The 16304-nt window shown below is 40.4% G+C and overlaps 1 protein-coding gene across 1 annotated transcript; it reads right to left on the reverse strand.

The window, feature by feature from the left end:
• Positions 1-4226: 4226 nt before the first annotated feature.
• LOC142659136 (catechol O-methyltransferase A-like) lies at positions 4227-16304 on the reverse strand. Its single transcript, XM_075834936.1, has 5 exons — positions 16240-16304; positions 14735-15047; positions 10054-10247; positions 6659-6790; positions 4227-4797 (listed from the first exon to the last, which is right to left on the reverse strand). The coding sequence occupies exons 2-5, from the start codon at positions 15006-15008 to the stop codon at positions 4618-4620; spliced, it is 780 nt and encodes a 259-aa protein (XP_075691051.1). The 5' UTR covers positions 15009-15047; positions 16240-16304; the 3' UTR covers positions 4227-4617.

Genomic DNA, 16304 nt, shown 5'->3' on the forward strand with positions numbered 1-16304 from the left:
CCCCACCAATCCAACTTCTGACGTCAGAAGTTTGTCAAACGTTTAGCTACACTTTAAATGAGTGTAAATTCTGCGCTAGAATACACAAGTTGAGTTTTATTACGGTTTGTACAGTGGAAACGCTGTATAAAAAAAATATATATATATATGCACAATCAACGCTTCACAAAAAATGTGCAAGAAAATCCACAATGATTTACGCAACTACATGGCGTTTCCGCAGAAAAATACAAACCTAAAAACGTGTATATTTTGTTGCAGATACGCTGCTGAAAACCTGCAGCATTTCCATCCCTTGTGCATTGAGCCTAAAGTCACACGTAGCGTAAATACTGAAGATTTTACGCAACGGATTTAGTTACGGAAAATCTGCAGCATAATACAGTAGCAGCAAAGTGGCTAAGAAAACTTGGTGTGGTTTTTCGGAGGTTATTCCCCGCGGCGCACAGAGCGGATATGCGGTGTGCTTTTATGCAGCGTGAGCGCCCTGTGTGAACATAGCCTGACTGTGAGCGGACAGCGACGGCAGCTCTCACCATCAGACGCCCTGCCTGATCCATGTAACTCACCAGCCTCATACACGCAGAGGGAAAAATGGATGTTACGGTCAATGAATATATTCTCTCGTCCATTGCTGCCGCTGTTCACACTTGATGCTGATTCTATTGACTTACGGACCTCCTATACTGGATGAAGGGAAGAATATAGTGCAGACGGCGTCTACTTTTTCAGAATAAAAGACGTTTTATTCCGTATCCTCACATAAGCACTTCCCATAAGTTAAAGCTTTTCTCCAGCAGCATGAAAACCGTCTCCAGTGCCACCTATAGATAATTTCCCTGTAAATAAATGGCCAACACTTCAGAGCCGTGATACAGGACTCGGGTGAATAGCCAAACTGAAGGGTATGAGGAGCAGCAACACCGTGCGGTGCCATATGGGTGTATGTTTGGCTATTCACCCAACTCAGGCTCATGGGCCCTGGTGCAAGAATTCACCCCCCCCCCCAACACCACCAGACCCCTGCATGCGCCTATGCCCAGCTGCCTTGACTGACAGACCCCATAAATGCCCCCTACAGTATAATAGCCCCCATAGCTGACCACCACAGTACAATTCTCCCCATAGCTAACCCCACATAGTATAATGCCCCTATAGCTGACCCCACAGTATACTGCCACCCATAGATGACCCATACCCCCATACAGTATGCCCCCCCCATAGCTGTCCCAATCAGTATAATACCCCCATACAGTATATTGCCCCCCCATAGCTGCCTCATACAGTATAATGCCCTCCATAGCTGCCCCATGCATTATAATGCCCCCCATAGCTGCCCCATACAGTATAATTTCCCCCCCCCCCTGGCTGTCCAATACAGTATAATGCCCTTCATAACTGCCCCCAAACAGTATAATGCCCCCCATAGCAGTCCCTTACAGTATAATGCCCCCTCAACAGCTACCATATGAGCCCCCCCCCCCTTCCCATACCCAGTATAATGCCCACATACGTATGTACCTAATAGAAAAATAATATAATTACTTACCTATCTCCGTTCCCACGACGGGTGGAGGATCCTTCTCCTCTGCACTGTGATGTGATTGGCTCGGCGCAGACAGGCACAATGACGTCACTACATCGCGCCTGCCTGCGCCGAGCCGCTCGGGTCACAGTTGCGACCCCTATAGCTACGCCACTGACCCAACTCATGTATCAAGGCTCGATGAACGGTCGACCATTAGATTAGTCACCCATAGGTGGCACTAGAGAGACAGTTTTCTTTAGAAGTTAAAGAGTTCTAAAACTTCATGAATTCTGAATAAGTAGAAGTCGTCCGCACCAGATTTCTCCTTTTAACCAATATAGAAGGTTTGTAGAATAAACAGAGGATATATAGAAGGACTGGACATGCATGGACTATATTTCTCACCTGTGTATAAGGGGGTGAATGACACATATTGGGCAGTTTATGAACTCTTTATTTTAGAGCGCAGCTCCGGAGACGTTATCTTTTATATAAAGTCAGCACCTTCCGTGGAGCTGGTAATGAAGTAGTCGGTGCCATGATGCGAGCGGGTTTACGTAATACAATAGCTGCTCCGAGCACGCTCTCACCAGCCGCTGGGTACAGGATGGCTCCCAGCTCTGACATATATTACAGATGGCATCGTTTGACATTTGCAGAGATTACAGTTAATCCAAAATTTGCTGCTCATCTCCCCTGTGACACAATTATAAAATAAGTGACATCACTGTAAAATGTAGATACAGAAATGTATACCAGCGGCAAGACGTATGAATGGGAGTCAGATATGTACATATCCAAATACAGAGGTGCCCCCCCCCCTAACATACTCCCAATGTATTACTATGTATTGGCAATTTATTTAATGTACTGTTGTGTGGTCTTCTGAACCCGTATCACACATAATAGGCTTAGATACACCAGCTCAGCAGACCGTATCACATACGATATGCTTGGATGCACAGTTCAGCAGGCAATATCACACAGGATAGGCTTAGATACCCCAGTTCAATATACAGTATCACAAATGATAAGCTTAGATAAACTGACAGCACAGTATCAACAGGATAGGCTTAGATACAGCGGCTCAGCATACAGTATCACACATGATAGGCTTAGATACACCTCTCAGCAGATGGCATCACACATAGTCTGAGCTGGTGTATCTAAGCCGATCATCACATTTGATCGGATTAGATACACCAGCTCAGCATACAGTATCACACATGATAGGCTTAGATACACCTCTCAGCAGTCAGCATCACACATGATAGGCTTAGATACACCAGCTCAGCATCACACATGCTAGGCTTAGATACACGGCTCAGCAGACAGTATCACACATGATAGGCTTAGATACACCAGCACAGCAATCCCTGGGGATGATTTTATTTCACAATACCCTGGAGCTGCAATGTGTATAGATAAGTGGCAATGATATGATATAGTAATAATACGGTGCAGCCGCAGTCCTCGTACCTGCAACATTGAGGGAAAAATACGATGCCGTGAATTGTGTAAAGAATTTGGCCATTTTTAGTGTAAATTAGATCGACTTGTCCTGCTCCATTTCCTTCTGCTGTTTGGTGGTTGGGGATAGATTTACATATGCAAATAACCCTACAGCCCTCCCGGCAATCTTACCCAACCTGACCTGATATTATTCCTCATTTATACCCACCTGGAACATCAATCATCAGGCTGCGGGTACAACCAATATTAATGACTGAACTGGAGGAGGGAGAGTTCATTTAGGCTGCGTCCTTCCTAATTATACCAGCTCTAAGTAGTGCCCTAATCCTTACAGGCCTCGTGAGCAGCCCCCTCCGGCTGGGTGACCTAAATTCCTGAGCCCCCTGTCATTATTCTAATTACAGCCTATTAGCCGAGGTGCTGCAGACTCTCAGACGTGTCCTATACTGGAATGTGGGGGTCTCCCGCATCCCCTCCTTCACAGGCACCAGCGATAAGAAGCGTATCCACTACTATACACGACCGTTTCTATTTTGCAAAGCGCACAACATGGATCCTCGGGGCTTGCGTGTATGGTCATGTTTTTTTTTTGCAGACCCCCCACACTAGATGGACCGCAAATACGGACCAGCACAGGACCTGTTCTATAATTTGCAGAACGGACAGACTGGAAAAAAAAAAACCCCAAAAAACACATGTGTGCATGGCCCCATAGAAATGAATGCTAGCCACAAAAAAACGGATAGGACAGCGAAGAAAACAGCAGTCGTGTGCATGCGCCCAAGAGTTCCTTAAAGGTAAATGAGAATGTCAAAATCGGGGGTACCCCTTAAAGCAGCCCTTATTAGGGCTCGTTTATCCATGTGTGCCAACCCACAACAATTATGCCACGTCTGCGCTCGCCCAGCCTTCACACGAGCCCAATGCTGATACTTTTTTGTGGCCCAATTACGGACGCAACACTGACACAGAGTTAATCGGGACTGGAATAAGAGCACAACGCCATAACCATGCTTTCAAGAGTCTGGGAAAGCTGGCACAGCTATGTTGGGTGTCTATCTGTAGAACTGGGTAAGTTTGCCATTCAAACAGGGTCGTGAGTTGCTCTAAGGAGTCTGGGAAAGATGGATGACAACGCACACGCCATTTATACGAACGAACATCCTGGTTGTCACCCAGCTGTCCCCATAGAAGCCACAGTAGAATTTTTAGCAACTTAACATAATAGGACGACGACTCAAGGATTTATTCTTATTTTACATGTAATTATGTCCAAGTAGGTATTTTCACGTAAAAAAACCACATCTGTCTCCGAAGACCGGACCTGGTGACGTATCCATAGGACCAGTTATCGGATGCCGTAAGAACCCAAACGACTGTTCTCCTTGCCAAATCAAAAAAAAGTGAGAGGTCATCTCCATTGTGGTACCACGCGAAAAAGCCGGGTGGTCAAAACCAGACCCACACTGTCATGTGACAATCTAATCTAAATAACGAGAGGGGCAATGGAGTGGGAACTGGATGCCAACCAGCCAAAATTCCCTCTGCGGTCTTTGACATTGTCCTATGTCACCAGTCCAGCGCTTTATTGTTTTATATACGGACCAGGCTTGGAATCATCCTAAGAAGACCGACTTCTCCACGCCATCCTCCACCTGCAGGTACTCCAGCTGCGCTGGGAAATATTTGCTCCGGTATTGCGGGCTGTTCCTTACATACTTCAGATAGTCCGGAGCTCCAGGACAAGTGACGTTATCGGCCAGGAGAACAGAGCCCGATTTTAACAAGCCGTATTCCTGCATGAGAGAATGGATGGTTAGGGTACTGCTGAGGTGGGCAGGCCAGGGGCAGGTATATAGAGAGGCAAGGCATCATGGGGAATAACATGCAAAAGGAACCACGGCATAGATGGCCGGAGAAGACCAGCAAAGCGGAGGTGAAGCAAGCATGGGGAGATATGAGGGATCAGGTGACGCCTTATCTTCGCAATTCTTGGTCTAGTGGCGGCCTGCTGGGGTGGAGCATGACACGGATTCTGAGCAAGCCAAATAGATGATCCCTGTGTCATGCTCCGCCTCCTCATAAGACAGGAGAGCGGTGAAGAGAAGCTATTTTCTGGTCTCACCGGGTAACACCCCATCCTCCGAAATTCACGGTTTATCCCGGTCCCAATTCCCAGAGTCTTATGGTTTCTAGTTTTGTCCTTACTTCTTTTGGCCCGTTACTTTTGCAGGACGCTTGTTTGCTCATCAGCCCGTTGTTTTTACCTGTATTTTGTTGGTTTGCAATTTTTTCAATCTTACCCTCTCTTAATATTTGAAAACGTTAAAGAATAATATTAAAAAAATAACTCTGCTTGCTGTCAGAGGTTTAAAACCTGTCCTGATTATGTTCAACTGACCCCGGCGCACGGCCTATTACAGCCTATCAAAGCATTCTCCTGTAACAAACCGTGCAACTGTAAAAGCAGGACAGGATTTCAGCCTTTAGATGTCAACCAATAATGTTTCCATTCTGACAGTAAGCAGAGTCATTGAAAACTATTTGGCTCTGTTCACATCTGCGCTCACCCTTCTGTCGTGAATGGATCCATCAAATTAAAACGGAAATGGACGCAAAAACAAATGGAAGGTAAATATTACGGTTTTTTTTTGATGGATCTATTCCGTTTTTGTTTTAGTTTGGCATCCGTTATCGCTGGGTTCACACCAGCATTCAGCTGTTCCGCTCCATGAGAAAACCGGAAGCGCTAGTTACATTGCACCATGGACACCACCGGCGGCCGACGGAACCCATTGACTTTAATGGGTTTCATTGGAATTCCGTCACGGGGTTTGTGGTTGTACCGGGTAAAATAATGCAGCTCCGTATTTTGAGACGTTTTTGACTCTGTGTGTGAACATACCCAAAGGCTTCGTTCACATCTGCGCTAGGGCTCCTTTCTGTTGGAAGGGAGCCCTGACAAACACAAATGGAAACCATAGGTTTCCGTTTCCATCACCATTGATTGCAATGGTGACGGATCCAGTGCCAATGGTTTCCGTTTGTCACCGTTGTGTAAGGGTGACGTGGTTTTGATGGAATCAATACCGTAGTCGACTGCGCTATTCATCCCGTCAAAACGACGGAACCCTTACACAACGGTGACAAACTGAAAACATTGGCACCGGATCAGTCACCATTGCAATCAATGGTGATGGAAACGGAAACCTATGGAACGGAGCCCTAACGCAGATGTGAACGAAGCTTAAAGGGATAGAAACGGAAGACATACCGTTCATATCCATTCAATATTAAAAGAAAACAGACTACACCATTGTTTCCAGTTAAAAAAAAAAAAAAGAAGAACGGAACCCTGGCGGAACGGAGCCAAACAGAGAATGAATGCAAAAAAAAATACATTTAGAAACGGAGTAACGGAAAACACAAGGCAGATGTGAACAGAGCCGTAATTTACAGAACTTTTAATAATAACATTGAGCGATTAAATGCACCGAGAACTAAACATCATCATTTTATATGTGAAAAACGAAATAAAAGCTCAACGTAAATGAAACCTAGAGAGCGTGCAGCGGTTTTTAACCAGTTATATAAATCCCTTGCACACCAGGACCTGCAGGGGTTAACACAGCCATGACGGCCGCACAACGCACTCACCTCCAGCAGTTTGGTGTCAGGGAGGTAACTCACTTTCCAATGGTCTATAAACACCAGATCAAACTTTTCTATGTCCAGCTTCTTCTTCAGTTGAGGAATCAGGACTGAGCTGGAACCCACCAACAGCTCCACCTGCGCGACAAGAATTGTTTTATACAATTAATCTGTTCCTGGGAAAGCTGGGTGGAAAACAATATGGCCGACATTACCGATATGGACTGTGTGACGATTAACATGGGTGCCATTACAGCCTCCGGTCTTTAGAATATAGTCCGCAACCTTAAGGCTCAGAAGAGCTGGAAGCCCCTGGGAGCCCATACAGATTCGGTACCAGAAACCCAGCCCAACCATCACACGCATAGCAATGCGGTCTTGTTAGATGGACCCCCTTAGGTACCAAGGCCCATGAGCAATTATCCATACCCCTGCCCTAGATGATAAAGGAGTCACTCTGGATGCCGATATAGAGGCATGCCCTCTACTAATGTACCAAGGTCTCTGCTGTCAGGTAGATGAGATCCTTCTTCCCTATAGATTTCATCCCAAAGGAAATACAGCATGATAAACGCTCATTTACCTGACGCCTACGCCCGAAATAAAATTCTGACCCCAATGCAATGAGGCACATCCTGACAGTGGTGTCCCCAAGAGTAAAATTAGTCATTGGCGAACCAATTTTTTTATCAGCTGGTTCTATGTCACACAATATTAATTTACTACATATTACGCTTACCTCAACGCTCCTCTTCTGCCCTCCGGCTTCCTCATCACTCCTTCTTACAAAATACCTACGCCGGCTATCATCAGGACGTCGTATGCAACGTATGACATTGAAGTTATGAGTGGCATATAAGACCCCGATGCTGCTCAGGACGTTGTATGAGGCGTGCTGGAGTGATGATGAAGCCGGAGGGCAGAAGAGGAGCGCTGAGGTGAGTGGTTTTTCTATTTTTTTGCTGATGTGATGGGAATTCACAGCGCATGTCCGCAGTCATTGTGACAATTGTGGCACCTTTTATACAAGAATATAAACTACTATAATACTGCCCCCTATGTACAAGAATATAACTATTACAATACTGCCCCCTATATACAAGAATATACCTACTATAATACTGACCCCTATATACAAGAATATAACTACTATAATACTGCTCCTATATACAAGAATATAACTACTATAATACTGCCCCTATATACAGGAATATATCTACTATAATACTGCCCCTATATACAAGAATATAACTACTATAATACTGCTTTTATATACAAGAATATAACTACTATAATACTGCTCCTATATACAAGAATATAACTACTATAATACTGCCTCCTATATACAAGAATATAACTACTGTAATACTGCCCCTATATACAAGAATATAACTACTATAATACTGCCCCTATATACAAGAATATAACTACTATAATACTGCCCCTATATACAAGAATATAACTACTATAATACTGCTCCCTATATACAAGAATATAACTACTATAATACTGCCTCCTATATACAAGAATATAACTACTATAATACTGCCCCTATATACAAGAGTATAACTACTATAATACTGCCCCCTATATACAAGAATATAACTACTATAATACTGCCCCCTATACACAAGAATATAACTACCATAATACTGACCCTATATACAAGAATATAACTACTATAATACTGCCCCTATATACAAGAATATAACTACTATAATACTGCCCCCTATATACAAGAATATAACTACTATAATACTGCCCCCTATGTACAAGAATATAACTACTATAATACTGTTCCTATATACAAGAATATAACTACTATAACACCTCCCCCTATATACAAGAATATAACTACTATAATACTGCCCCCTATATACAAGAATATAACTACTATAATACTGCTCCTATATACAATAATATAACTACTATAATACTGCCCCCTATATACAAGAATATAACTACTATAACACCTCCCCCTATCCCATCAGACACATACATGCACAGCTCTTGGTCTTTTCATGATCTACATATGGTTGATATATGTCTCAATGGACAAACGCCCCTGTCCTGTCCAAATTATAACCACTAGTTCTTACTGGAGAAGTCTGTCCCACCTTGGAAAACGGATAATGTCCTCTGTAACCCGAGAAAGTAACACAAAGCATAACAGACGGCTGAAATCAAATCCCCCCCCCCCCCTCCGTACACTGTTCTATAGGGGAAAAAAAAGTGGTGACATATCATCTGAAGACTGGAATATATGACTAATAGCTCTATAATATTTAGTAGTTCACCTATATGTGGATGACTACTTTCAAGTTACAGAAGGTTTTCGATTGGCTAAATTGAAAAAAAATAAAAATACGCAGGAGACTTAGGGTCTTCTTACACAGCCCGACATGAGCCGTGTGAACGAGTGCCGATCAACGAGACCGCTCATTGATCGACACTTGTTTGCTCCTTTTACAAGCGCTTGTTACCGCGGTCACTTGTCTCCATACTTTTCTATCATGTTGGCAGCACAGATTATATTTCATGTTGCATAAACAATATAATCAGCCAATCAACAAACGTTTACTCGTTGATCGGCACCCTGATGATCAGGATGAGCATTCGATGATTAGCCCGTGTAAAAGATTCCAGCGTCTTCGGGATAGCATCTTGAGCTTCCAATGTTAGACCGTTTCTGGATGTCCACACCTGTCCCAGCCAGTTTGAAAGGTAATCTGTGGCTGACACACACGTGGGCGGCACCCCGGGGGCTGCCACACTCATTGGGGGCATCTGTAGCTTACTCCTGTAAAATTTCGAGACCAGGAAGAAAGGTGTCAGAATTGACTACAGTCTGTTACACTTCATGATCTCTCATGTCCACCTCTCGTAATGCCATTAAATCCATCCCAGGCTTATCTCAATCGCTCCGTAACACTAACAAAGCAAAACAAATTAAAAAATACTTGCAAATCCTACGTTTCCATGTACAGGACTGATGGATACGGGGATCTCACCTTGCATGTTTGACCTGTTGGCCGCTTCCCTGCAGATTTTTCCTGTGCAGGAGGTGAGGAAGGCCTCAATGGGTATTGGGCAGTACGAGAAAACAGCTGAAGCGGCAGCTGCAGACAGTGCAGCGTGGTATAGAGCAGAGCTTCTTGGAGACGCCACTTGCGCTGTTGGCAAGTGGACTGCATGGCGGTCTGCTCTTCGGGAGGGCAAGAGGAGGGAGAAGTGGAAGGTAGCGGAAAATCAGATATAGAGGGCAGCTATAGGCGGACAGGGATAAGGAAAAATTCAAGGGGTGTATGACAAATTAAAAAAAAGAGAGAGAGAGATGGATAAGATAATGGATATGTAAAAGCTGCAGTCCAACATGTCCTTGGCATAATGCCATTTCTCACCTGTGCATCCAGTCCTGCATGCTGAAGCAGCTCTCTAGCCACCTGGGCATAGTGGGGGTTCATTTCTATCGTAATAAGTCGGGCACCAGGTGGCAGCAGACGAGCAATCCTCACAGTGGAGTATCCACAATATGTGCCAAGCTCCAATACATAATGAGGGCGCGTCTCTAATACCACTGCATCGAGGATCTCACCTGGCATCAGAATGAAAAACAAGATGTTGTAGTAAACGGGATGTATCACTTGTAGTTTATTTCCAGCATTCTCTGACCTGCAGAGCAGTCAACACTCCTAAGTTAAATGGTAAGTTTGTACAGTTTTCATTTTAAATTTCAGTCCTATCAGATCTCAGGATATTGCATAGATTTCATATTTTCTTTAGGCCAGATTCACACGAGCGCTGCACATCTCGTACGTGAAAAACTGCAGTTTTTCATGTCCGAGGTGCATCCGTGCTCAGCGCTGCGGGACACGATGTCACGCATCCACCATAGTGGAGAGTCTACGGAGGGATGTGTGAAAAGATAGGACATGTCCTATTTTCACACAGACCCTTCACACTGCCCCTATATACAAGAATATAACTATTATAATACTGCCCCCTATATACAAGAATATAACTACTATAATACTGTCCCTATATACAAGAATATAACTACTATAATACTGCCCCCTATATACAAAAATATAACTACTATAATACTGTCCCTATATACAAGAATATAACTACTATAATACTGCCCCTTATATACAAGAATATAACTACTATAATACTGCCCCTTATATACAAGAATATAACTATTATAATACTGCCCCTATATACAAGAATATAACTACTATAATACTGCTCCTATATACAAGAATATAACTACTATAATACTGCCCCTATATACAAGAATATAACTACTATAATACTGCCTCTATATACAAGAATATAACTACTATAATACTGCCCCTATATACAAGAATATAACTACTATAATACTGCCCCCTATATACAAGAATATAACTACTATAATACTGTCCCTATATACAAGAATATAACTACTATAATACTGCCCCTTATATACAAGAATATAACTATTATAATACTGCCCCTATATACAAGAATATAACTATTATAATACTGCCCCTATATACAAGAATATAACTACTATAATACTGCTCCTATATACAAGAATATAACTACTATAATACTGCCCCTATATACAAGAATATAACTACTATAATACTGTCCCTATATACAAGAATATAACTACTATAATACTGCCCCTATATACAAGAATATAACTACTATAATACTGCCCCCTATATACAAGAATATAACTATTATAATACTGCTCCTATATACAAGAATATAACTATTATAATACTGCCCCTATATACAAGAATATAACTATTATAATACTGCTCCTATATACAAGAATATAACTATTATAATACTGCCCCCTATATACAAGAATATAACTACTATAATACTGCCCCTATATACAAGAATATAACTATTATAATACTGCCCCCTATATACAAGAATATAACTACTATAATACTGCCCCCTATATACAAGAATATAACTACTATAATACTGCCCCCTATATACAAAAATATAACTTCTATAATACTGCCCCCTATATACAAGAATATAACTACTATAATACTGCGCCTATATACAAGAATATAACTACTATAATACTGCCCCTATATACAAGAATATAGCTACTACAATACTGCCTCCTATATACAAGAATATAACTACTATAATACTGCTCCTATATACAAGAATATAACTACTATAATACTACCCCTATATACAAGAATATAACTACTATAATACTGCCCCCTATCTACAAGAATATAACTACTATAATACTGCCCCTATGTACAAGAATATAACTACTATAATACTGCCCCTTATATACAAGAATATAACTACTATAATACTGCCCCCTATATACAAGAATATAACTATTATAATACTGCTCCTATATACAAGAATATAACTATTATAATACTGCCCCTATATACAAGAATATAACTATTATAATACTGCTCCTATATACAAGAATATAACTATTATAATACTGCCCCCTATATACAAGAATATAACTACTATAATACTGCCCCTATATACAAGAATATAACTATTATAATACTGCCCCCTATATACAAGAATATAACTACTATAATACTGCCCCCTATATACAAGAATATAACTACTATAATACTGCCCCCTATATACAAAAATATAACTTCTATAATACTGCCCCCTATATACAAGAATATAACTACTATAATACTGCTCCTATATACAAGAATATAACTACTATAATACTGCCCCCTATATACAAGAATATAACTACTATAATACTGCCCCTATATACAAGAATATACCTACTATAATACTGCCCCTATAGACAAGAATATACCTACTATAATACTGCCCCTATAGACAAGAATATAACTACTATAATACTTCTCCTATATACAAGAATATAACTTACTATAATATTGCCCCTATATACAAGAATATAACTACTATAATACTGCCCCTATATACAAGACTATAATACTGCCTCCTATATACAAGAATATAACTACTATAATACTGCCCCCTATATACAAGAATATAACTACTATAATACTGCCCCCTATATACAAAAATATAACTTCTATAATACTGCCCCCTATATACAAGAATATAACTACTATAATACTGCTCCTATATACAAGAATATAACTACTATAATACTGCCCCCTATATACAAGAATATAACTACTATAATACTGCCCCTATATACAAGAATATACCTACTATAATACTGCCCCTATAGACAAGAATATACCTACTATAATACTGCCCCTATAGACAAGAATATAACTACTATAATACTTCTCCTATATACAAGAATATAACTTACTATAATATTGCCCCTATATACAAGAATATAACTACTATAATACTGCCCCTATATACAAGACTATAATACTGCCTCCTATATACAAGAATATAACTACTATAATACTGCCCCCTATATACAAGAATATAACTATTATAATACTGCCCCCTATACACAAGAATATAACTGCTATAATACTGCCCCCTATATACAAGAATATAACTATTATAATACTGCTCCTATATACAAGAATATAACTACTATAATACTGCCCCCTATATACAAGAATATAACTATTATAATACTGCTCCTATATACAAGAATATAACTACTATAATACTGCCCCCTATATACAAGAATATAACTACTATAATACTACCCCTATATACAAGAATATAACTACTATAATACTGCTCCTATATACAAGAATATAACTGCTATAATACTGCCCCCTATATACAAGAATATAACTACTATAATACTGCCCCCTATATACAAGAATATAACTACTATAATACTGCCCCCTATGTACAAGAATATAACTACTATAATACTGCCCCTATATACAATATAACTACTATAATACTGCCCCCTATATACAAGAATATAACTATTATAATACTGCCCCCTATATACAAGAATATAACTGCTATAATACTGCCCCTATATACAAGAATATAACTGCTATAATACTGCCTCCTATATACAAGAATATAACTACTATAATACTGCCCCCTATGTACAGGAATATAACTACTATAATACTGCTCCTATATACAAGAATATAACTACTATAATACTGCCTCTATATACAAGAATATAACTACTATAATACTGCTCCTATATACAAGAATATAACTACTATAATACTGCCTCCTATATACAAGAATATAACTACTATAATACTGCCTCCTATATACAAGAATATACCTACTATAATACTGCCCCCTATACACAAGAATATAACTACTATAATACTGCTCCTATATACAAGAATATAACTACTATAATACTGCTCCTATATACAAGAATATAACTACTATAATACTGCTCCTATATACAAGAATATAACTGCTATAATACTGCCCCTATATACAAGAATATAACTGCTATAATACTGCCTCCTATATACAAGAATATAACTACTATAATACTGCCCCCTATGTACAGGAATATAACTACTATAATACTGCTCCTATATACAAGAATATAACTACTATAATACTGCCTCTATATACAAGAATATAACTACTATAATACTGCTCCTATATACAAGAATATAACTACTATAATACTGCCTCCTATATACAAGAATATAACTACTATAATACTGCCTCCTATATACAAGAATATACCTACTATAATACTGCCCCCTATACACAAGAATATAACTACTATAATACTGCTCCTATATACAAGAATATAACTACTATAATACTGCCCCCTATATACAAGAATATAACTACTATAATACTGCCCCCTATATACAAGAATATAACTAATATAATACTGCCCCCTATATACAAGAATATAACTACTATAATACTGCCCCTATATACAAGAATATAACTACTATAATACTGCCCCCTATATACAAGAATATAACTACTATAATACTACTCCTATATACAAGAATATAACTACTATAATACTGCCCCCTATATACAAGAATATAACTACTATAATACTGCCCCCTATGTACAAGAATAAAACGACAGTAAATTTCTGATAATCCAATATTTCTTAGTACCGATAATAATGATATGACAACTTGTCCTTCTTACCTTTTTTATCGCCAACATTCATGGCCCATTCCACGTTGGAACAATAGGAATCTATGGCAGAAATGACGCTGAGGGCATCCCCGTACTTGGCACAGCGCTGTACATACTGCAACATCCTTACAGGCCGAGTGGTTCCAGAAAGAAAGTCTCGTATTCGTTCCAGGTAGTTATCATGCCACCAGAGCGCCCATTCGCCATTAGTACGCACTCGCCAGATAACCAAAAGGACAATGCAGATCAGTAGGGCGAGGAAGGTCAGGATCGCAGCCAGCATGATGTGACCAGTGTCAGGTACCAAGTACAGGACCAACACCTGCATCAGTCCGAATACATCGCACAAGGTTACATGTCATGTGTCAGTAAAATCGATATTGGTATCAATATGCCATCAAAGTAAGGTAATAAAAACACGAGGCAAAACAATTGTATCAGGTCTAGACAATCCATTGCGAGACTAAATACAGTCAGCACAAATCTCCTATCCGGATTGTTTGTTACAATGTATCAGTGCAGGAAAAATACATCAGTTTAGATTCCAGACTGTTTCTCTCACAGAGCATTGTCTAGACTGGCTCCAACAAACCCTCAGCTGAGAAACGTGTTAGGTCTGTACAAGTTTCCAGATTCTGGATTTGATGAAGACTATCAACAAGCATTTACAGCAAGCAGAGATCTTGAAAACGGCGAGGAATTGAAACAAATTACAGAACTTTCGCTTTAGACTAGGTCTGCACGGAGACTTTTGGTCGCAGATAATCGCCAGCTTCACGCAACCAATTTTTCCCTATGAAGGGGTCACGCAACAATCAAATGAGCGAAAATTATAAGATTGTCGCACGTCTCCCCAAAAGAAAAACATGGCGGTTGCGTTGCACCTACTGCAACCAAAAGTCAACATGGAGCCGCAGTATTAAACCAAATTACGTTTTTAATTTAAGTTGTAAGTTGCGTGTGACTGCGACATTGAGACTTGAGAGTTTTTTTGGTGTGTCTACCGGATGCCGGAACCTAAATCGCATGTGATTCGCCACAAACTTGCATTTCTGAAATAGTCGTGTAACCGCAAAGCGCAGACAAATCGGAAATTTTTTTTGTCGTACGACCAAAGTCGTCGCCGTGTAGCCCTAACCCAAGTCGCACATTCACAATCATTACTTGCGATCTTAATGCCCTCGCCGTAGGTTCTATCTTCGATGCCTTGGATCATTTACACCAGACGATCGTCGTTAAGAACGATCGTTATTGATCAGATTTAAAAGGAAAATCGCTCCGGGTCTAGAGGCCTTAAAAGAAAAAAATCACTAGGGATGAGATACGTACAAAATAAAGACAACGGTACACAGGAAGTCTGCAGACCCCTAACCCCCCGTACGGAAATAGAAACTTTCTACATCCTAGATGTCACTATGTAGCAACAAGTCTGCTCCTCTGCGCGTGGTCACCCAGCACAGGACGCACCTGGCACTGGGTGACACATCCACAGATCTCTACACACAGACACTTACGGAGAAATCTGGATTTTCCTTGCTCTGGGATACTGGAGTCTTCAGCCGTGTGTTGTGTATGTGAC

Source organism: Rhinoderma darwinii, chromosome 8 (genome assembly GCF_050947455.1).
Source record: "Rhinoderma darwinii isolate aRhiDar2 chromosome 8, aRhiDar2.hap1, whole genome shotgun sequence".
In the NCBI taxonomy this organism is placed as follows: domain Eukaryota; kingdom Metazoa; phylum Chordata; class Amphibia; order Anura; family Rhinodermatidae; genus Rhinoderma; species Rhinoderma darwinii.